Below are 23,204 nucleotides of genomic sequence, written 5' to 3'. Positions count from 1 at the left end.
ATGTGTGCCTCAGGAGTAAAATACACCCTCTTCAAATGTGTGTGCAGCAGGTTTACATTACCTTGCTCAGTGGCACACAGTCAAACAAAGAATGGGCTTGTACCAAAGGAGCAGCTCTGTATGTTGGACTGTTGGCAGACACTGACCTCTACTGGTCTGCATCTGTAAGTGCAGAGGATCATATTCACAGCTGTGGAGTCATACTGAATATACTATCTATCTATCTATCTATCTATCTATCTATCTATCTATCTATCTATCTATCTATCTATCTATCTATCTATCTATCTATCTATCTATCTATCTATCTATCTATCTATCTATCTATCTATCTATCTATCTATCTATCTGTCTGTCTGTCTGTCTATCTATCCATCCATCCATCTATCAGTCTATCCATCCGTCTATCTGTCTGTCCGTCCGTCAGTCTGTCTCTCTATCCATCCACCCATCCGTTTATCTGTGTGTCCATCCATCTAACTGTCTGTCTGTCTATCCATATGTCTGTTGTCTGTCTATCTATCCATCCATCCATCCATCTGTCTATCTGTCCGTCTATCTATCTGTCTGTCTGTCTATCTAAAGTAACAGTCTGAGCATTAGCAGACAGGGCATCAGGAGTAAAGTGTATCACAGGGACATACAGTCACATGTGGAGTTTCTGATAGTTGACTGAGTTATACTAAATTAAAAGTACATGTTTAAAAACCTACCCAGCAAAAAACATTTACCTGACAAATCCAGCCTCCGTGATGACCGCCTGTTCCACACTCTGCTGTCTCTCTTCCATCATAGACGACTGGAGTGTGGTGAGACCCTCCGACTGTTCAGAGACAGGAGCGTCTGGAGACAGGTTCTCTGTTAGGATCAATAACTAGGCTTAGCTATTTTGTAAAATCACTTCTATAGTTCATTAGTGCCTAGAAATTATTTGAAGATAAGTGCTCTGATCACAGCTGTGACACTCAGATATATGTCAAGACAAATGCAGGATATTTCAACGTATCTAATAGCAAACTAACTAAACTAACAAGAACTACTGATAGGGATGATGTCATGACTTGTTAGCCAGACAACACCAGGATGGAGTCTGACTGGACTGTGCAACGTGCCAAGAGGCCTGGCTGCACCAACGAAGAGGAGCTGAGTCTAAATCACGGTATCCTCCCACTATGGTTTGCATAAAAGTCATTGTATAGGCATTGTACAAAAGTCTCTGCATGGGAATGTCAGCACAGACTCCTTGTACAAGTATGACTTTCTAATATTGGAATAAGTAAATTATCTGGACTTTATTTCTGTTTAAAGTGTAATTTTTATCCAAGCAGAAACTAACGAACACAAAAGGAAAAGGTTGTTTTCCTCAACATCCCAACAAATCCTTTGTCCCACAAGTTGGATTTTGCCTCTCATATTCCTTGCTCTGTCCTTCCCCCTGCTTCCATTTTTCTTCTCCCTCCCTCTTCTTGGGGGGATAAAACAAAATGATCAAATATAAAACTTCATTTGCAGCTCAAACCAATAAAGATGCTATATAAACCTGATGATTAATTCATTTAAAAGTTGCCTTTATAAAGGTGAAAATCGAGGCTGAGTGACAGTGACTCAGACGTAAAGACGTTATTACACAGAGGGACAGCGACACATTTGAGATGTTCCTCAGGGCTTTCATAACAGACCAAATCTACTTTAGCTTGACACAATAATGATGGACTGACAAAGCACAGTGTTTAAGTCAGTGGAGACTTTATTATTCTTATTGTCCATTCACACAGTCCATGCATCTCCATCCAAAACTGAGCACTCAGCTCTTCAAGAGCTTCACAACAAACATCTTTAAATAAAACAAAAGAATCATCCAGTCTGTCCAATACTAGGAACTCAGATGAGACTGGGACCATTTCAAGTAAACTCCCAAACAACAGACACTCAGTTGTCACAGATCTGCCTCTGGAGAAGTGCGTCCAACATCCAAAATACGACACTGAATTTTAGCAAACTAAATCTCACGTTAAGGCTCATTCTGAGGTGTGAAAAACAGTCTCATTTAAAGTGCATTTGACCTATTCACACATTTCTCTAATTCTGACTTGTTTGATGGGATAATATCTGTGCTCAATGCTCATCATCATTTTTGATGAGTGGCAGTTTGTGAGGAAAAGTTAAAAAAAAATAACTAAAAGTTGTAAAATACAGTAAGTGGCTCTAAAATGTAAAACAGTAAAATTATAACCTTCACCTAAATTACCAGACTAGAAAGGATGAGGCAGTTAGTATTTGTAAAATCTTAAATCAAATGATGTTAGGTCTGTTCTAGAGAAATGAATAGTCCGACTTGTCATATGCACTTTAACATGAAAAAAGGATATTTGGCAAACAGTTCTTTGTTGTGAGCAGCCCTGAACCTGTTTTACAGTGACAAAGTGGAGAAGGGTATTGTAAGAAGAGATCGTGTTGGAGATAAAAAAAAACTGCTCTAATGACAAAAGCTCAGAAATCAGAGCAGATAGGAGCTGGTTTATTTCTAGTTCCATATTTGGTATGGACTGAATTTTGGTTAAAGATGCACTATGTAACTTGTTTCCGTGGAGATTTTGCCTGAAATGTGCAGACTGCTCGTCCAAACCAAGTTTTCATGACAGTATAAAATGGCTCAGTTAGATTATAGTAGTCCGGATTAGGTCCTGGCTTCATTATGGTTTAGATCTAGTTTAAGTCTAAACCAGTACAAAAAAGAGACATAAATCAGGACTAAACTAGAGTTTTTCATGATGCACTTTCACTTAGTCCTGATTTAGTCCACATTTTGAGTCCTGTAACAGTGTGCATTTCCTCTTATCTTTAGTTTGGTTTAGACATTGGACAAGCACAAGTCAGCCGAGTCCCGCTCCTGTCTGCTCCTCTGAAATGTCCGTATATTGACCCCATTATCCTACAGCTCACTCTTCACTCCTTCTTACCACATTTGAACAGATATTGACCATGCTACCAGCTTCTTTAGCTCCAAACCCAAACCAAATCATTATTGCACTAAGAAGTAAAAGAGAACTCAACCATTTGAAACCGCAGGACAGTGAATCTTTTCTGTGCAATTTAATTAGAGCATCACTTGTGGAAACCAAGTATTTGGACCATTTTAACATCCTTAATGGTCCTAAATTACACAAAATGGACTCTTTTGACCTTAATATACCATGTTATAATGTTGTTCCCTCCTCAAAAACAGACCTGGAGTTGTCTTTTATTTCATTCACACGTTTGAGTGTCTACATCTCCAAAGTTCTAAATGCTCCAGTCTACCTTGTGATGTCATAAGGTGGTAGTTTTCAAGTTAACAGCTATCATTGACCTTTTGTTTAGTCGAAATTGATTGAAATTATCGAAATATTCCGGTGAAGGTGTCTGGAAATTAAAAACACAGCAGAGAAGTTCCTGTATTACCTCATGACATATAAGCAAAATGCAGAGTTTGTGTTAAACATGTGGGAATGAAACAAAACAACTCCAGGTGAGTTTGTGATGCGGAAACTACATTATAACACAGATCTTAACAGAAAGAGGGTCAGGGCTGAGCAAAGGGAGAGTTACAGTTTGACGGTTTGTTGGTGCTAGAGTGGACTGAAGAACTCGGTTTTGCATTTGTAGTTAATGGTTCATTTTCTTACTGTCTAATTACTGACAAAGTGGATGAAGGCTTAGTCCAGGTAGATCATTTATTTCTGATGTTTGTCGTATTATTTCATTGTGTCCTTTGGCAAGACATCTCATCGACCTCATCTACGAATGCACTGCCGGTACTGAACAAGCAGCCACACTTGAGTTAGTCTGCCCCGGGGCATTTGTGATTAATAAACTTTGTGGATGAGCAAACAAGTCATAAGGCTGCACAATATGTCATGAAATAATGGAAGCTCAAATGTGACCTTTTCAATGAAACTCCAAAGAGCACACACTCATCATTTATGTGGCACTGAAGAAGAGCGGCCAACAGTCCAAATACTTTAACATCTATCCAACCTCACTGAATCACACTCCTCTCTGCTCATTTACACATTCTTAAAATGTGTAATGTCATAAAAGGCTCATTTCTGCTGTATTTTTTGTTCAAATTTTGTTTAGGTATTAATAACACGTAAATTATGGCAAAAATCTGGAGTTATTGCATATATCAATAATTATTTTCAATTACCATATTTTTCGGACTATAAGTCGCACTTTTTTCATGGTTTGGGTGGTACTGTGACTTATATATTAAAGTGTTCACGCTGACCATTGCTAAAGGCCACTCTAGTCTTGTGTGTCAGTATCAGTACTACTATTACTCCTGTACCACTGTCTCTTCACTCTACTGCACATGTCTCCTGCAGAAAGAGCCTCTGTCGTGCATGTGTCATGTCAGTCAATCGCACCTTCACTTCTGTACCTCTGAACATTTTTAAATTTAAACAAACTAATACAACCGAAACCATCCTGTTGGGAATTGGAACTGATGCTGAGTCTGATGACAGCAACACAGAAGCGATGCTCTGTTTACCTCCGGAGGTCGAGGCCAAGTTGCTCAGAAGTGACACCGAGGATGAAGAATTGAATGGATTTAGTGATTTGGAGTGAGATGGAGAGTTTAGTAAACCTGTTCTGTTGTTTATGCTATAGTTATTTGAAGAACTGTTCATATGTGACGTTAACAGTCTGTTGTTCTCTCTTGTGTTATTATTAGAACTTGACTTTCAACATGAAATGTCAGTTCCTGGTCTCTGATTTTAAAAAATGAATTTCCCCCAAAAATGTGACTTATGTTTTTTTCTTATTCATTACACATTTTTTGGCTGGTGTGACTTATACTCCAGAGCAATATATAGTCTGAAAAATATGGTAGTTTGTGCAGATCTACTAACTAATGCTGTAATACTTATTGTAAATCCATAAATCATTGTTACAGATGCACCAATCCAGCTTCTTTACTTCTGATACTGATTTGATAGTAAACTGTAGAAATACTAGAGCTTTATGTATCTGCCCATACCAGTCTGAAAACAGCATTTATTTCCTTTAAACTAAAATCGAACAGAACTGATCCAACAGATTGGGGTCTGCCGTCTGCCTGTCTCTATAGAGATTTCATAGTCTTGCCTGGAATGTTTCACAGTATGGCATTAAAGTCATCTTCATGGTGACAAACAGATTATGCTCCCATGCCGAGTTATTTTATTATTATTTTGGAATAAAATGTTACAGGATGCAAGTTGAATGCCATACTGCAGAACATTCCAGGCAAAGCAACATCATGTTTCATCTCTGGAGACGAGCAAATGGAAGACCCTTCACCAGAAAGATGCACTTTTAACACTAATGATAAACTATAAATAACTGAAGGTTGATGACAGCAGAACCAACCAATCACAGTTGAGTTCATCTTAATCCACTCCAGCACCGCCCCGTTCCCATGGTAACCGTTGTAGTTAGTAGTACTGGGAGCCGTTCCTCAGCTTGTGTACTGGCGGCCCTGGCTGAACCCCGCTTGGTTGTACTGTTGTCCTCCGTGTTGGAAGAACTGCTCAAACTGTCCTCCTCCCTGATGCCCTCCCCCTCTCCCTCCCCAGCCCCCCCCTCCTCCTCCTCCTCCCCTAGACCCCCTCCCCCTCCCACCTCTGCCTCTCCCCCCTCCTCCCCCTCCTCCTCCCCTCTCGCTCTGGTGACCTCCGGACCGGTCGCCCTGGTATCCGCTGTTGTTGAAGCCCTGGTCGGGGTACTGCGGCTGGGGGGCGCTGTAGCCTCCTCTGCCTCCTGTGTCCTGGTAGTTGGACTGGCTGTACTGCTGCTGCTGGAAAATTAAACACACAAAAAACGCATCTATTAAAAACTATTCCTGTGTGTCAGATGCCCTCCCATCCTCTTGTAGTGTTGGACTGAGATCAATAGAACTGTGCAGTGAGTGAAGTGTGCAAGATTTTGTGTGCGGCCTGTGTGAGCTCAGCCCTCTGGATTATTGCCAAAGGCTCATTTCCAGTCACTGTCCCAGAGTGTTTCCATTCATGTTGTATCATGTTTGTCCATTAACAAGGTGTGAACCAATCAAACAAACTAAACACCAGCTTTTCTCTAAATTTAAATGACTGGCCAACTAAGGCTTCAGCTGACAGATAACATTTTAACCATTTCTGGTGAGTAAAATAATGAAATATACAACTAGCATGATTGACACAAACTGGGCAAAAGGTTGTGACCGGGGAATGAAAAGAGCCCAGTGGAGGGTCAGTGTGAGGTCGTGGCTCACATCCATCCCTGTGGCCCCTGGAGCTCAACAGTGATGGCCCAAACCCAAACTTCCACAAGTAAATTTCCCATTCATTTTTCTCACAGACTTTCCAAAAATAAATAAATAAATAAATAAAATTCTGCTAAGTTATTAAAACTTTCATAGAATGTTGCATTTAAAATGTGCTTTTTGAACCGTATTATGGACATGAATTTGCTCGTAGCTGCTTAGCCTTTGTAATGTCTTTAAACTCTTATTAAAATGTTTACAAATGTCTGTGGAAAAATGAGTTAAAATTTGACTTCCGGGACTGGACTGTTGAGCTCCAGATGAGAAGAATCCTTTGCAGTGACGTTATAAAAGCTAATATTTAACACTTGTGCTTTGTGGTGATTAAAGGTGCACTATGTAAAAGTATTTCTTTATTTTTTAAATAAAAACATCTGTACTTAAATAAATGCAAACTAAACATGTTTCATGCTTTTCCAGGTAAAGCAATAACATCAAGTACCAACAGGTTATTTAGTGCAACTTTAAGTTGTTAAGTTGTTGGTTCCAGAAGATCATCACTTTCTGTAGGCCAGGAATATTTAATAGAGGTGGGCGCAGCTAAAATAAACATTTGTGTCTGCTGTAATACACTGATTTCTTCTAAGACTACATTCAGACTGCAGGGCTTAACGCTCAATTCAGATTTTTTTTGTGAAATCCGATGTTTTTGCGAGGTCGTTCACATTTCCAATTAAATGTGACTTGTATGTGACTCCAGTGTGAACAGTAAACGGCCCGAAAGTGTCCCACATGTGCACTGGAGACACGACGACGTCAACCACAGCGAGCGTCTCTGTGTTTACAGAAGTTGTCCAAACATGGACGCAGCATTGAGCACCTGGAGATTTTAAAGTTCCTCTCGTACCGGAGCCAGAACATGAACAACTTACTTGTTTTAAGGAGGAGACTGAGAAGGAGAAGGACGAGGTTTTTGGTCGTGGTGTTTTGTGGGGCAGTGGCAGCAACGGCCGTTGAAAGGAACGTGTGGATGTGGAGACGGAGCCAAGAGTGGTGAGTGGTGATGTGCTTCACTTCAGTGACACGGAGTTCATTAACAATTTTCACCTACTTCAGTGCAGAATAGTGACGTTTGTGGCTTGTTGATAATGTGTAGGTGGATGAATGCACTTTGGCCGTTAACACTGAAGTCGCATGTCAAAAGATCAGATATGTATCAGTTTCAGGAGCACATATCCAAGTGTCCTGGGTCATATTTGGAAAAAAATCGGATCTGTGTCGTTCAGACTGTCATTAAATGATCAGATACAGGTCACATAGAGGCCAAAAAATTGGATTTGGGTCACTTCAGGCTGCAGTGTGAACGCAGCCTAAGTCTAACCTTATCTAAACAAATCATAGAAACGAACAGGTTCAACATTTGTGAATTGACCTTTTGGACATTTCATCAGTGTGATCAACAGAGAAAAGTGTCTCTTGGCCCTGATCTAGGAGGATGACATCATCACATTCTAGAATGTAAAAACCACCAATCGATACGTTTCTAGTTCAAGTCTTACCTGGTTGTAGCCTCCTCTGCCTCGGCTTCCTCTTCCTCCTCCTCCTCTTCCTCCATGGTGCTCACCCCGACCTCCTCTGTCTCTGTCTCCCCCTCCCCCATAATGTCCTCTGTCTCCCCCATAACCTCCACCCTGCCCCCTCCCTGGTACCCTCCCTCCTCCCCTGGTATCCTCCTCCCCCTGGTACCCCCCTCCCCCCTGGTACCCTCCTCCTCCTCCCCCCTGGTACCCGCCTCTGCCCCCTCCGTATTGCCCTCCCTGCGGGGCATCTTGTCTCTTTTGCCACGAGGGCATCTCTGGAGGTGGGGGTTCGATTTCACATGGCCGTCCTCCTCTGTCCGGGACTCTGCCCATCAGAACCTGGAACAGAAATGTGATAGAGTGAAGGTTTTAGCAGGAAAGGCAGAATAGAGCACTAAAGTGGACACTGCAGCAGGTGATGTGGTGTTAGGGTGGTCATATTGGGACAGTCTGATAAAGCTGCCTTAAAGTCACTCTCTTTTTATGAACTTAAGAATACACAAGCTGACTTCCATCACTCTCTGCATTTGACCCGTCTTTCAGTCAGTGCCACTGGGTTAAACATGTCAGGAGAGCGCTCAGGACCCATCTCCACATCTTGAGCTATAAACAGTCTTGTACCTTGTTGATGGCACAGGCCGTCTTCTCCCTGATTCTGCCGCTGCTCGTTCGGAGGATTTTGGAGAAGTCTTGTCTAGCGGCCAAAAGGTGAGCCACAGAAATCCTGCTTTTAGCCACGAGGACGGAGCGCAGGGGCTGGTACACTCTGCCTAGCTTCTCCGAGTGAGTCTAGAGGGAAAAAAATTAAAATCTTTAAATGCATGAACATGTTAGACTATGAACTGAGGGACGGGTCTGGAGGATTAAAGGGGAGTGTGAGGGAGAGTGAGGGGGGAGGAGGCGCCGGGTCTAGAGGACTAAAGGGGAGAGTGAGGGGGAGGAGGCGCCGGGGTCTGGAGGTATAAGGAACAGTGTGTGATTGGTCAAACAGGTGTCGACACTTCAAACAGCCGTGTGTCATCAGAAAAACCTGGCTGTAATCAGGGCAGTGCTGTGTGATGTCACCAAGTACACGCACTGAGGTTGTGACTTTTTTTAGCACAAAGCTGCACATAGACTAGGAACAGTAGACAATGCTAATAAAAACACCATATCCAGTTTTGTAGTGAAAAGAGTTAATTTAGTGTTTAGATCCACTTTAAAAAATAATAGTAGGAATATGTTCTGTTTTAAAGACATGTAAAGACACACGCCCGTACGTCACACGCCCGTACGTCACACGCCCGTACGTCACATGTCTGGTTATTCTGTACCTTGGCTCTGTCTGACCATCCAAACGACTGCACTGTAACGTCCAGCCTCTTGAGTAACATTTTCCTCCGGACCTCGTACTCGTTCACCAGGGCCTGGTTTATGGCCTCGATCTTCTCCTGGAGGAACACACACACGAGGTGAGTGACTGAAGCCTGTTCTTATGGTTTTGGATCAGACTCATGGTGCGGTTTAAAGAAGCACACATGAGACGTGTGGTTACTTTACATGAACACACTGTTGTGGTGTTGTGTTGTTGTGTTGTACTCACTAAATGCACTGGGCCCAGAGGCTTCTTCAGGAGAGGTTCTCCCACGTGGTTTGGAGGGACTCGACTTAAGGCTTCCTTCAGCTAACACACACACACGTTCTAAAGTTACTTTACAGAAGACACATGAAAAATAAATAGAGACTGACTGGTGTGTTTTGTTTTCCTGGCTGACACTGATTGTTGATAGAATCCAGAGAAACCGATGGCTGAAAAGCTCTACTGATTGATAAATATATATATATATATATATATATATATATATATATATATATATTTATTTATTTTTTTTTTCCCAAATTCTATAATCTAAATGTTTCAACAAACTCATTACAGCCTTTTTTTTTTTAACCTCAAACCTTTAAGAGAGCTGTGTAGACACATTTTGTGCAGTTTTCTCTTCACACTGGAGTGTTCAAATAAAGCTCTTGTTTATTTTTAGGCTTTTAGGTCTGTGCTGGACATTTAAGGCCAGGCGCTGATACACTAAAAAAAAGTATCGCCCTGGTTTATCTTTACTTTTAAACATACTTTTGTTCCCCTCAGAACCTCAGTTTCTAATGAGCCATTTAGACATTAAAGCTCCCTCAGCTGTCAACAGCAGGAAATAGTAGGAGGACGAGACAATTTCCACAAGATGAGATTGGGTCCATGAGACATGACGAGGTTATAATAAATCAAATGTGCACTACAGTACAATTTGACTATATAGGATTTACTATATTTAATATTTTTATATTATATCTATTGCAAAGGAGAAATAAAATTTTGTCAGCTATACAAAAGTTTCTCTTTTGCTACGGATCCTGGATGACATAGATTATACAAACATTTGACGCATTTCATAATTTATGGAGAAACAAGGTAATTTATCTAGTGTGTGCACAGTCTGATGGCAATTTTTATAGGCGATAGAAAAGTAAACACACACAGTAGTGGCAGTTTGATGGTTGCAGACTGGGGCGCACACTCAGGCACAGTTCACATTTGTAGTTCAATAGACGTAGTTAACAAACTCTAAACAAACACATGTGTACAAACAAACAAATACTGCGTTCAGACAACGCCATCAACTAGAAGCGTGTTTTGCATTTTTTACGCTGCGGTGGGAACACAGCATTAGTCACAGAGTAGTGAGCTCCTCCCTTTAGACAAATATAAGACCGTGTCCTACGTAAAACCTGACCAGGACTTAAAAAGCCACATGAGCAGTGAAACGTCTAAAACCTTTGTCCAGTTGACAGAATTGAGTTTTTCTTTTGCCATGATATGACACGCTGCATCTCTTATATGTAATACTGTTTCCTTTTAATAGTATATACATATTTATATTGTGTATTTCTTATCTATAGACCACATGTGCTCGCTGTGTCCTTGATAAAGATTAAAGACGAAAAAAGATTAAGCCATGAATGCTATGCTAACAGAGCCATGCATTCATTGTGAACACACTTTGATCGCACAGCGAGTTTGGAGATGGTTTATGGGCTTAAAAATTGTGCAGCAGAAGTCAGGATTTTTATCTGATGGCAAATCCAGCAATGCAGCATTTTTGAGTGCTCAAAGAGAACGGTGCAGAGCTGTACCTTCTTCTCGATGCCAGTGAAGAACTGGAACATGGTGATATTGGATGGAGGTTTGGACATGCCCAGAGCCACACAGATCCCCTTCAGCTCCTGGAACACGGGGCTGCCGTCGTGAGCTTTGCCCCCGTCCGGAGCTCGACTCTCGGGGCAGTTCACCAGGGACATCCGGGAGGCCTCCAGCTCCGAGATCAGGAACGCTAAAGGAGAGAGAAGGTGTAATTACACTGTTGGTATAGTGGCATGTCCCTGTGTATGTGTGTGTGTGTTCAGGATTAATCACAATCTAGAAATGAAATCACAATTTACACTTACACAAATGTGCCATTTCTTCCACAAACAACAAACTCTCCTGCCTTGTTCTGTGTAAAAACTGCCAACCCTGTACTTTAGATCTACACAAACATGTTCTGAAATGTGATTCTTGTATTAGTTTACCAGTTCATATTTTCAGGCCACAATTATGGCAGGCCAGGCTAAACCAGTAGAAAAAGTTACCAATTAAAGAAATGATTTTTGATGTTCTCAACAAGACATTTAAAATAAGTGTTGCATTCCCAAGCTCAATGTTGAGAGCTAACAGGCCTACAAAGAGCAAGATCTAGAGCTAGAATGTGATGATGACATACTCCCAGGTGGAGGGCAAGAACCAGACTGATAACCTAATAACTTTTATTGAAATATCCAAAAGCTAAACGAACAAATGTTGTGACTAGACCCAGAAATGTACTGTATTACAACAAAAATCTGCATTTAACAAGCTTCATTTGGTCAGGGTCCAATCTGACCGTTGGAAAGATGTGATTAGAACTTCCAGTGGGTTCTGTTCGCAGTAGTAAGTCTGACAAAAACTAGGAAAAATTAGAAAATGTCTAATTTTCTAGTTTTCTTCTCCATGTCATTGTAGTGTTCTATTATGTTCGGCTCATCAACAATTCCAACCACACCTCAGTCTTCATCATTTCCCCACTGACACACAACTCTGAGTGCACTGGTACATGTGATTAGAAGAGATGAAGCGTCACATTCCAGATGATTCCAAACAGCACAGACGTCTGCAGTCTTCATTTTACCACTGATCACATTTACTTCAGTGGATTTGATCACAGTCGGTCGGTGCAGAAGTTGTTCTTAAATGTTTCCATACGTTTTCCTGGTTTGTGACATAAGCCTGAATCGAGCCTATTGGACTACAGAATGTTGTGATGTCATCTTGAAACACAACAGTTTTACTTCGGCCTCTTGTTTCTCAAACTGAAGATGAGTCAACACTTTGTGAGAAAACAAAACTCCAGCTCCACTGAACACATTCTCTTGGTCGTAGAGTACAGGAGGAGGCCGGTTATTACGCAGAGCTGAGTCAGGAGGTGCACTGAAGCAGACACACATGACTCAGGGATATAAGGCTAATAAACTGATACACACATAACATTAAAGAAACACTGTGTCACTTTTCAGGAGGTGGGTATGTCGAGTGAGTGAATGTTAAATAAGAATGTTAAACAGTATGGAATTAAACTTCTTCATGGTGCCATGCCTGACCAGGCCAGGTTAACAGGTTAAATGTGTGGAGAAGCGACCCCACTCACAGTAAGAACTGAATGTATCTTTTTCCAAGGTATTTTTGAACAATTAAGACATTTGTAATTAATCCCCGGCCCAGAGCCCGGCCCAGAGCCCGGCCCAGAGCCCGGCCCAGAGAGAAGTAGCAGACAGTGGTTCTTCTGGAGGAATCTCTGGCTGAGGTCTCCTGTGGTGAGGACTGGATAAGGACAGTTCAGTTCAGACAGAAGTCCATTCATCTCCAGCTGGAAGCCCTCTGCTTCACTGGGACCTGCAGGATGACAAACATACAGTTTAATAATCATGTCTGTGTGAGCAGTATTTATTTATGTATTTTTATTTACACCAATTTCATATTTTATATATGCTTAAAACCAATAATAAATATATTACTGCTCATTCCAACAGTCATTCATGTCCTTAAGCTTCTGTTTATAGTTGAGACAGGAGGGATCAGGGGGATATACAGGTAAAATTTTCCAGATGCTCAAAGTCGCTTTATGGTTTGGTGCATTATTCATTCACTTCACACTCAGTCGAGCTAAGACACTATTGTAGCCTCAGCTGCCCAGATGAAACAGACCTGCCAATCTGCCCCACTGGTCCCTCTAACCACTACAAAACATTTATGCTCACACCACTTTCATACTAGGCAATGTGGGTGAAGTGTCTTGCCTAAGACACTTCACCCACATGGCACCTGATTTTCCTAGAGGTCTCTCATCCAAACACTAACCAGGCCCAGCACTGTTTAGCAAAAGAGATCTGACGAGATCAGGCTTTGACAAAGAGGTTTAACCACAAATAGGGTGACAGGTGAGGGGATCTGATACTTAGGGTGACCAATAAAGTTTCTGAGTCAGGAATCAGACATTCTAAGGATGGCAATCTTTTGCAGCCAGTGTTAACTTAGAGGTCATTCAGTTTTGCCACCTGCTGCCATACTGGTTCTAGTTGTTAATGTAAACAAATGTAAACAAAGGAAACATGCATTAACGAGTCAAATATCCAGGCATAATCTGCACTGACTGTTTTGTCCAACTGACGTCAGTTTAGTGCAAAGTCTTACAGTTGGTGGCGTGGACATTCTCCTCCAGTCTGCAGTAGAGCCGCAGCTCTGACACGAGCCACGCACACAGTTTAGTGAATTCAGGAGAAGTGGCTCCACCCGAAGAGGCCGAGTCCAGGGAGCCATCATCCAGGAGCGGGCCCTGGTATCTGTATGTACAACACAGCACAGGATCATGAAGCATATCAACACACACGCCATAAAAGACCACAGCTCCTCCAGACAGTCTGATAAGAGTTTCATACAATGTAAATGAACTCTTTTCTAGGGCTGAAGTCCTTTAGTCCTTGTAGTCTTAGTCGACCAAATGTCTATTAGTCAACTATTAATTTTCTTAAGATGATCAGGATTTCCATGGGACAACAGCAGAAAGGAGCAGAGAGTGAGCTGAAGATTTGATATTTTTTTAGGAGTCAGATTCACAAGTTGAATCTGTGTTTATCATTTCCTAGAACTTTTTTCCTGAATAAATAGTAGTTTTTACATGAACTCCCCCTGCAGGTGTAGTCTTTTGAGTGCAGTTTGGGTCAGATACACGGAGATAGGGAATAGTTTTGAGAGCTTTTGCCAAGCCCCCTTTTGTTCATCAAGAAAAATTGACAAAAAACAAAAAGACAAAAGTTCAGAAATTTGAACTATTAGTTTAATACAGGAATTACATTTCAGAACATCTAAACTACAGGGTTGGCAGTTTTTATAAGACAATAAGACAGGAGAGTTTGTTGTTTGTGGAGCAAATAACCCCGCTTAAAAACTGCAGTCTTTGTGATTTCCTGTTTGTGTCCATTCATTGAAATTGTGATTTTGGTTGCCATCAAAAAACTGCACTACATAAGCCCTAAATGAGGGACTAAACCGGGCTTTAATTCCTTTAGGTACAAATGTGTTTTAAAATTTAAGCCCTATTCAGATTTCTTTTTTGTCCATTTCATTAATTAATTCATTTATGATTAAGTCAATGAACACAAGAAAAGTAAATATGTCTAATTATCATAACACATAATGCCTTAAAAACATTTAACAAAGAATGACATTTTATCTTAAAGGTCCTATATTAAACAAAATGGACTCTTTTGAGCTTTAAGCCTCTAATGCTCTAATACTGTTAGCTCCTCAAAAACACACCTGGGGTTGTGTTTTGTTTCCTTCACACGTTTCAGTAATCCTGCATCATTAGTCTGGCTTTGTTCCACCCATAGTCTGTAAAAAGAAGTGGACTAAGGGAGTGTGACGTCATCCATACCAATCAGCTAAGGCATTCAATGATGTGAGCAGTTTGGATCAGAGTTCCCTATTTGGGATTCCGACTGCAAGTATCCTAACAACAAAAAAGCCAGTCCAAAGGTTGAGTTTGAGCCGGAGTCGATTGAGCTGAATCATGACCATGCCCATTTCCTATTTGGAACGCATTTATCTAGTCTATGGTTCCACACTGTGATGTCATGTAGTGGTAGTTTTCAAGTGAACAGCTCCTTTCACCTTTAGTTCAGTAGAGATTGGCAATTCCAGGTCTGAGATCATCCAAAAGATTCTAGAGAAAGTGTATGGAGTTTAAAACACAGGGGAGACGTCCTGTATTCCTTGAATGTTCCACCTTCAGGCATTAAACTTCTGTTTAATCTATATCCACCGTCAGTATCTATCACCATCTATTTTCTTCTGCCAGCAAGCCAAGTTACAGGTTAGATCTGTGGAAAGGTGATGCTCGCACAGTCTCACAGTAAGAATGCACATTTACCAAAGTTACAAAATAAGTTTAGAGATACAAGCAGGTGGAGGACCCCTGAGGAGCCTTCCTTTGTTACCACATGACATCACAAGGTGGACCAGAATGTTTTCTGTTTAAGAGAAGAACTCAGCCTTAAAATACAGGGTTTGTGTGTTAAACATTTGTGAAAAAAAAACAAAACATAACTCCAGGTGCGTTTGTGATGAAGAAACAACATCAGACCATAAAAACTAGTGTAATATCGACTTAATGTTATTCTCTAAATTTTACTAATCAAATACATAATTAACTACCAAATAAACGCTCCTTAGTAGTTTGAAGTTGTTGGACGTTGTAGTACAAAAGCAAATCACACATTAACCATCAATAACTGGATTGAAGAGTCCCTGTGATAAATAATTGTTTTCTTTGGTTTGCACAGAAAATCCACTCGGGTTTTGTAATAGTCATTTGTCTAAATAAATGCATCTGATGTTTGGTTAAATAACGCAGAAATGCCTATCATGAATACTGTTTTATTAGCCTCACTCTTCTTAAAATAAATCGCTGCTTCGGCACAGAAATGCTGAGCAGATGAGACTGGTTACGTAGCGCTTTAGCATGGCCAGATAGCTGCTCCAGATTTGGACTTTAGCCAGAAATCTATCGCTATTTCCAACCGAATTCAACATTTTAAAGCTTGCAAACTCACCCCAGGTCTTCTAGAGAAACAATTATATCGTTCTCCATTTAAATAATCCGCTGTTATTCCGTATTTTATCCAATTTGCTCAGATTTGTTGGACCGGCGGTGGAGACAGAAGAAACAGATCGGCAGCACACGTTTAAAGTGCTCTTCTTTTCTGGGCTCGGGCGGAAACACAACCCCGCCTGAGGTTCTGCTTGTCACAAAAATGTTCCAAGATTTGACGCAATTTACTTTTTAAAATTCTAAATTAGTAAGTGTTGTCAGATATGATTGTTTTGATGGTTATTATTTATTACAGACGACTATGAATCAAATTGCAATCCCCTCAAAAAATCGAAAGAATGTCGGAAAAGAAGAGAAAGCTAGCCGAGTTAGCAAGTGAAAAAAAAGTGTAAATTCATATATTTCATGCCATGGATCTTGTTTTTTGCTCATAATTCGCGTAAATATTTATACTGTTATTATGCTATGTAATATAACTAACTATAGAGAGATTATTTATTTCTTCTCATAAAACGAATTAGACTAGACAACCGAAACATCCCACTGTTTCCGCTTTATTTGATGTTTAGTAAAATTAAATTCGTATTATTTAGTAGTTTTAATCCGTAAATGTGTGTGTAAAATGTCCAAACTGGTGTTCCAGCTGCGCACACGGAGGTTACCGCTCTTAAACCCTTCTGCGGCCGAGAAACAGTGAGCTCCAGTGGCGCAATCGGTTAGCGCGCGGTACTTATATGTCAGTACAAAGCAGAGCAATGCCGAGGTTGTGAGTTCGAGCCTCACCTGGAGCAGTCTTTTGATAATGCTCCGGAACAAAACACCGATGTCCCTTTTTTACCATCAAATCTGAACATGAAAGCAGTCGAACATAGTGTGACCAGACGTTTTGAGCCTCGTCTCCCCTGTCCCGGCAGATTTATTCAAAACCAATGATTTGTCCGTTTTTTACAAGAAATGTCTCAGTTGTCCCTATTTTTGACCAATCACATCCCCGCCAATAATAAAGAGAGGCATACATAGTCAATTTTGGGGCTAAAATACAAAAAAGCTGCTTAAAAATCACAAAAACACAAAGAAAATGTGACTATACCGACTCGCGTTAGTGCCAAGCGCGTAAGTTTTCTTTAATTACGCACTCATTTCACGATTTTATTATCACCAGTCAACCCAAACAAGACCCAAGACGATTTATTCATCATCTTTACAATTTATTAATAATCATTACATTATTGGCACGGGAACGTTAAACATATAGTTAGTACTCACATACAGTATATATTAACTAGGATATATATTTAAAATGATTGTATAAGATGTCATTAGTATTCTAGGCGTGTTTTGTTTGTAAAGAAGTAAACATTTAAAGCTGCATCGCTAAAAAACAGCATTTTTAATCGTGAATTTGAATGTGTAGTTTGTATTTTTCACCAGAAGAGGGCAGCATTTCAACACTAGACAAAGCAAGCCAGTTTGTTACAAGAAATGTTCTCGTTTTGAGCACTTTTCTTTGTATTCTTTCTTTTTTCTCATAGTTGTATTCGTTAATGGAATAGGTTGTGTTCATGTTCTAGAATTTGTGGAGGTCATAATTTCAGATGTAGGTCAAGGGCTATTTAACTCTGGGAGATTCACAGTTTTGAAAGAAATGTGTTCATTGCATCCACTCAAACTGTGATTTCAGTTTGATTGTGATTAATCACGAAGCTCTACCTTATTGTTAATGTTTAAAGAGTGATTAACAATACAAGAATTAAATACTATAATTTGTTATAACTATGTATGAAGAAGAGCTATTGTGCTAGGACACCAGTGCATCATTGCTATAATTTGGACATTTTTAATCACAATATTCATCTAAATTAACTTAATAAAAGAAACAAGTGAGCTGAATTCTGTGTTAGAAAAACTGTGATGCCCAGTGGGAGCTGACATAACTATAAACGTCATCACAACAAAGAGTTAACACGTCCTGTGGATAGTTGCACATCACACTAGAGCAACAGATTTTAATTGTTTTTTAAATGTATTTGTTCCAAAATGACTCCACAACACTGCTGACACCAACATGTATCACCAATTTAGAAAATATTATTAGAGAACGAAGTCAGTACTAGTGGTGGAAGAAGTACTCCATTTTGTTACTTACACAGAGAAGATAAGTACAGATACCAGAGGAAAACATACATAAAAGTAAAAGTATCACATGAAAAAGTCTGCTTAAGTAAAACTGTTTAAGAGTAAAAAGTAAAAGTATATCTCGCCGATTTTGAAATCTGATAAAGCTTTAAATGTAGTGATTTTGATGCAGATTTGTGCTGAAATTTGTTCAACAGAAACTACATTTTTATTTTTTATTCTATCTGTGTTTATTAGTTTGTTGGTTATTATATTTTTGTTTGCTCAAAATTATGAACTTGGTTTAAAAATAAACCCTCAGCCTTTTCAGCAGGTCTCACATAATAATAAAAAAATACTTTTACTTTTCAGTCCTGTTCAAAAATGTAGTGGAGTAGAAAAGCACAGATACAGCAGCTCTGAAATGTAGTGAAGTAAAAGTAATAGGTATCCACTTAAAAATTAATGAATTAATTAAGTAAAGTACAGATACATACTTTTTTTTTTTTTTTTTTTTTTTTTACTTAAATTCAGTTTACTTCGTTATGTTCCACCACTGGTCAGAGCAGTGTGTGCCGGTATCATAGTAAAAAGATCTGAAAAATACATTTTGCAGAAGGGGCACTTTAAAAGCTCAAAACTTAATTATTAATGTTGAAGCATTAGCAATAATAATCAAATACAATAAGTGAATAGTACAGTTTGTTATTGCAGTGTCTGTTTAAGCATTTAGAGCAGACATGTCAAACGCAGGCCCAGGGGCCAAATTTGGATAATTATATCTGGCCCACAAGATCATGTCAAATCTGTATTAGAGCTGCTAGGATTCAATGTTTAAACAAAACGATTGTTAAACATTTATATTAATAAGAAAAGGTTGAACATTACATATCTCAAAAGAAGAGAAAACATGCAAATGTTGAAATGTTTCAGTAAATATTTAGTTTGGCACACAACTTATTCGCAGTTTTTAATTTCGGCCTCTGTGAATTTGAGTGTGACACTGGTTTAGTCTATGAGGGATGATTCAGATCAGGCCTCCACAGGCTCCTGTTTTATTGGGAAACACTGGATCTTCATGTTTCCTCATATGACCCGGTAATGTGTATGTTTGTGTGTGTGTGTGTGTGTGCGCGTGTGTGTGGATGGGTGTGTGTGTGTGTGTGTAAAAGTGCACACAGACCGATACTGGACGAGTCTCGATTACATCAGTTCCTCTCTCACTCTAGGATCACCACAAGGTCAGAGATTAGAGACGTCCTCAGAACATCTCAAACCTTGTGCATGCTCCACATATGATTCCTTTAATTATTTATTTATTTCTCAGCTGTTCATGTCACTACTACGATGTGTCTCAACTAGAGCCGCTGCTGTCGTCTTATTTAAAGCTCCTCAGACTCTGTGAGCTTTTAATCATGTTCTAATGTTGTTCCTCCTCAAAAACACACCTGGACTTGTGTTTTGTTTTATTCACACGTTTCACAAACCCTTTATTATACAGCTCCACAACTAAAAATGCTCTGTTCCACCTTGTGATGTCATGTAGTTGTAATTAACAGCTCCTTTTACCTGGAACAGTGTTTTCTATTTGAGAGAAGAACTCAGCTTAAATGTGCACGTTTGTGTGTTAAACATGAATGAAACAAAACATAAGTCCAGCTCTGTTTATGATGAGGAAACATTAGAACATACAGCAGATCAAAAAATAATATAGGCCCTTTAAAGTTAGTTAAAGCAGAAGTTAAAGCAGCTATTGTTGTTAACCAAATTTAACAAGCTTCATTTGTCAGTGCAGCTTGTAGGCCTGTGTGCTCTGATGAAATCAAGAAAACAATATTATTTTCATTAAGGGTATGCAAAAATATTGAAATACTGTTATATCGTATCATTTAATTTGATGATACAGGATTGATATTGTGGGCTGATGTTTCGATATATCACCAAGAGTATTTTTTGGTATATTTTACTAAATTATTTTGTTACAGCTACAGTTTTGTTGCTTGTTTAATGGACGGAAACTCGTTTATGTGACACATTTGATATTTTCACTGTTTTGACGATTAAAATGTTTGTGTTTTATATTCACTTTGCACAAGAAGTGGTTTAACAAACACTTTTAGTATCACAGACATGATTTAGACAATATTTTTTTATTGAACCGTATCGAATAGATTTGAAATATATATCGCATTGAATTGTATCAAATCATAAGCTCACTATATCGAGGTATGTATTGTATCGTGGCCTACGTATTGATATATGTAGCGGCCAAAATGCACCTCCGGCCACTGTGTGGCACTATGTCTTTGTTTTTGTGGTTTGCGACCTATTTAAGACCATTAATTAGCAATGCCAGGTGTTGCAAATTGATGAGGAACAGTCTTTTGACCGTGTTCATGGCTCTTGCTAAAATAAAGGAATATTTGAGCTTTTACTGGACTTTTGGGCTAATTTATATGGAAACACGCGTCAGAACTACCTTTTAAATTTTGCATCCTAGTGGCTTGTGTGGCATAGGGCCACACTGCCCCTACATTTGTCAAAAGACTCCTCAGAAGACAACAAGCTGAAGTGGATTGATTGGCACCACTCACCACACCTGCAGTCTGGCTCTGAGAGGCGTTTGGTTGCTACAGGAAAGGCAGCGAAGCGGCATTGGTTTGGACGAGGACAGAGATGGGAGTTTGTGCAGAGGTGACTGTGGTGAAGGACACTGCACAGACTGACCGTGTAGAAAGTTTGGACACGGATCTATGCAATGGACTTCAGCTGATTGAACTGGACACTAACGTAAGGGAATCAAGCAAAGGAGGACAATTGTCTTCAATCAGTGTACAGTAAAATTTGCTTACAAAATACTTGTTCAGCTTTATTGAACTTTCATTAAACTTATTTCACTTTGTAAAAAGCAGTTATTTAATCATGAAAGGTTTAAATTCTTCTATTGCTGCTGCTCATTTACAACTTGAGGCTGAAAAGGCAGTGCTTCTGGTCAGACTGTCTTTATTGAAGGAGAAACATGCCATAGAAGAGCAAATGGCAATAATCAGAAGGAAAAAGGAACAACTGGATATGGAAATGGAAATTTTAGAAATGAAGGCTGAAATTGCTTTGTTAAAGTCTAAAAGGTCTAAGCCTAGATTGGAGTCCCATAAATTAAAAGGCCCACATTCAGAGAAACCACTGCCACACAAAGTAACTGCACCAACTCCTCTGGTCACTTCTCCTGTGTCTGGCAAACACACAGGGGCCGGGACAGGTGAGCCCTCTCCTGTAATGGACTTTATTCCACCCATTGCTGATCACTTCTCTGATGAATCATCTCCATGTGAAGAGAAACAAACTGACACTTCAATCTCCAAAGGTGAAACCCAACCCTCTGAAATCTTTGATTCCTCAGATGTGGCCAACAGCCAAGGCATAGGGCCGGACACTGTTGTAACCCTATTGGTAAAGGGTACAGGAGGCCCTCTGAGGAAAGGACAGGGCAGGACTGGCCTCCCTGATGATTTGGATGTAGTTTTCGTTGACAGAGGGAAGAACAAATTGGAGACAACTGTCGGACTATTTTCACTTCCACACATGGACTCAAGAGGTGACTGCAGTTTGTCCCTCTCATGGCCTCCAAAGGGCTTGGATAAAGCAGGAGCTCTCTTCCACCTGAAACGCCCAAGAGCTTTCAAGAGAAAACGATGGAAATCATAGGACTAATGAGTTCTCTGTTTTGAATAATGATTAATGATTCAGTTTGCCAAGATAAAATATGGAGTTTGTGTCATTGCTTAAATGATTCCTAAAATGCTAAATGCTATTTGTGGACAGTAAATCATGTTATCTGGATTGTACAATGAATTTGAGAAGTCAGAATTATTTTCTTGTGTTGCATTGTGGCCTTTTGTTGTATTCATTTTGTAATTGTTTTGATCCCGGCAGAAAACAATTAAGGGGCCGGTGTGTAGCGGCCAAAATGCACCTCCGGCCACTGTGTGGCACTATGTCTTTGTTTTTGTGGTTTGCGACCTATTTAAGACCATTAATTAGCAATGCCAGGTGTTGCAAATTGATGAGGAACAGTCTTTTGACCGTGTTCATGGCTCTTGCTAAAATAAAGGAATATTTGAGCTTTTACTGGACTTTTGGGCTAATTTATATGGAAACACGCGTCAGAACTACCTTTTAAATTTTGCATCCTAGTGGCTTGTGTGGCATAGGGCCACACTGCCCCTACAATATATGTATTGTATCTAAGACTGGGTATCATTAAGAAGTTGCCGATACGATACATACCTCAATACATAGGCCACAATACGATACATGTCTCAATACAGTGCATTTTTTATTCGATACGATATATTTCAAATTGATTTGATATAGTTCAATAAAATATAAAGTCTAAATGATGGCTGTGATACTAAATGTCTTCTTGTTGAAAGTTCATATGAAACAAAAACATTTTAATCCTCAAAACAGTGAAAATGTCAAATGTGTCGCATAAACGAGTTTCCTTCCTCTCAACAAGTAAAAAAAAAAACTGTAGCTGTAACAAAATAATTTAGTAAAATACACCAAAAAATATTCTTGGCAATATATATTGATACAGCAGCCCACGATATCGATACTGTATCATCAAATGAAACGATACGATATATCGATATTTCAATATTTTTGCAAACCTCTAATCGTATTGGCTGATGAACTTCTGAATGATACCCTCATTTTCACATAGGTGCATTACTGAGAGTCCGCCACCTTCTCGTCTCCATGGAGATGCCATCGTCTTGCCTTGAATGTTCCACCTTCAGGCATTAAACTTCTACTTCATCTGTTTCCATGGACACAAGCAGGTGACACCACCAGGCCATGTCACAGGTCAGATCTGTGGAAAGGTGATGCTCACTCAGTCTCACAGTCTTAAGTTTAATAATAAGACGTTTATGGAAGAATTACAAAATAAGTTTAGAAAGACGAGCAGGTGGCGGACCCCTGAGGAGACAAGTGACGTAGTGCAACTTTAAATAGTTTACGAATGGT

General features: G+C 39.7%; 2 protein-coding genes and 1 non-coding gene across 3 annotated transcripts in view; 1 reads left to right on the top strand and 2 right to left on the bottom strand.

The window, feature by feature from the left end:
- atrnl1a (attractin-like 1a) overlaps window positions 1-3,147 on the bottom strand; it is a 499,802-nt gene extending 496,655 nt beyond the window's left edge. Inside the window, exon 1 of the mRNA XM_055162865.1 lies at window positions 3,010-3,147. Within this exon, the coding sequence (XP_055018840.1) occupies window positions 3,010-3,143 (134 nt within the window). The 5' untranslated portion in view covers window positions 3,144-3,147. The remainder of the gene's footprint in view (window positions 1-3,009) is intronic.
- An 11-nt stretch (window positions 3,148-3,158) lies between these two features.
- Window positions 3,159-16,297, bottom strand: fam98a (family with sequence similarity 98 member A). The gene is made up of 9 exons (XM_055162866.1): window positions 16,060-16,297; window positions 13,640-13,788; window positions 12,707-12,841; window positions 11,011-11,207; window positions 9,428-9,508; window positions 9,159-9,275; window positions 8,467-8,634; window positions 7,825-8,184; window positions 3,159-5,821 (listed from the first exon to the last, which is right to left on the bottom strand). The coding sequence occupies exons 1-9, from the start codon at window positions 16,095-16,097 to the stop codon at window positions 5,483-5,485; spliced, it is 1,584 nt and encodes a 527-aa protein (XP_055018841.1). The 5' UTR covers window positions 16,098-16,297; the 3' UTR covers window positions 3,159-5,482.
- Window positions 16,298-16,755: 458 nt separating this feature from the next.
- Window positions 16,756-16,849, top strand: trnai-uau (transfer RNA isoleucine (anticodon UAU)). The gene is made up of 2 exons: window positions 16,756-16,793; window positions 16,814-16,849. It is a non-coding gene; the product is annotated as a tRNA-Ile (tRNA).
- The last annotated feature ends 6,355 nt before the right edge of the window (window positions 16,850-23,204 follow it).

The sequence above is a fragment of the Boleophthalmus pectinirostris genome, unplaced genomic scaffold (genome assembly GCF_026225935.1).
Source record: "Boleophthalmus pectinirostris isolate CB_2022bp ecotype Guang Dong unplaced genomic scaffold, ASM2622593v1 HiC_scaffold_5, whole genome shotgun sequence".
Taxonomy (NCBI): Eukaryota; Metazoa; Chordata; class Actinopteri; order Gobiiformes; family Gobiidae; genus Boleophthalmus; species Boleophthalmus pectinirostris.
Note: the sequence above shows the minus strand (reverse complement) of the source record. Positions and strands in the feature narration are given on the sequence as shown.

Bases quoted from the DNA above. Each gene is read 5' to 3' on its own strand.
- fam98a (XM_055162866.1), bottom strand. From the start codon at position 16,097: ATGGAGAACGATATAATTGTTTCTCTAGAAGACCTGGG. The intron at 12,842-13,639 runs GTAAGACTTTGC...GTCATCCTGCAG, and splicing joins GAATGTCCACGCCACCAACT to GTCCCAGTGAAGCAGAGGGC. The intron at 11,208-12,706 runs CTGGGCCGGGCT...TCTCTCCTTTAG, and splicing joins CCACTGTCTGCTACTTCTCT to CGTTCCTGATCTCGGAGCTG.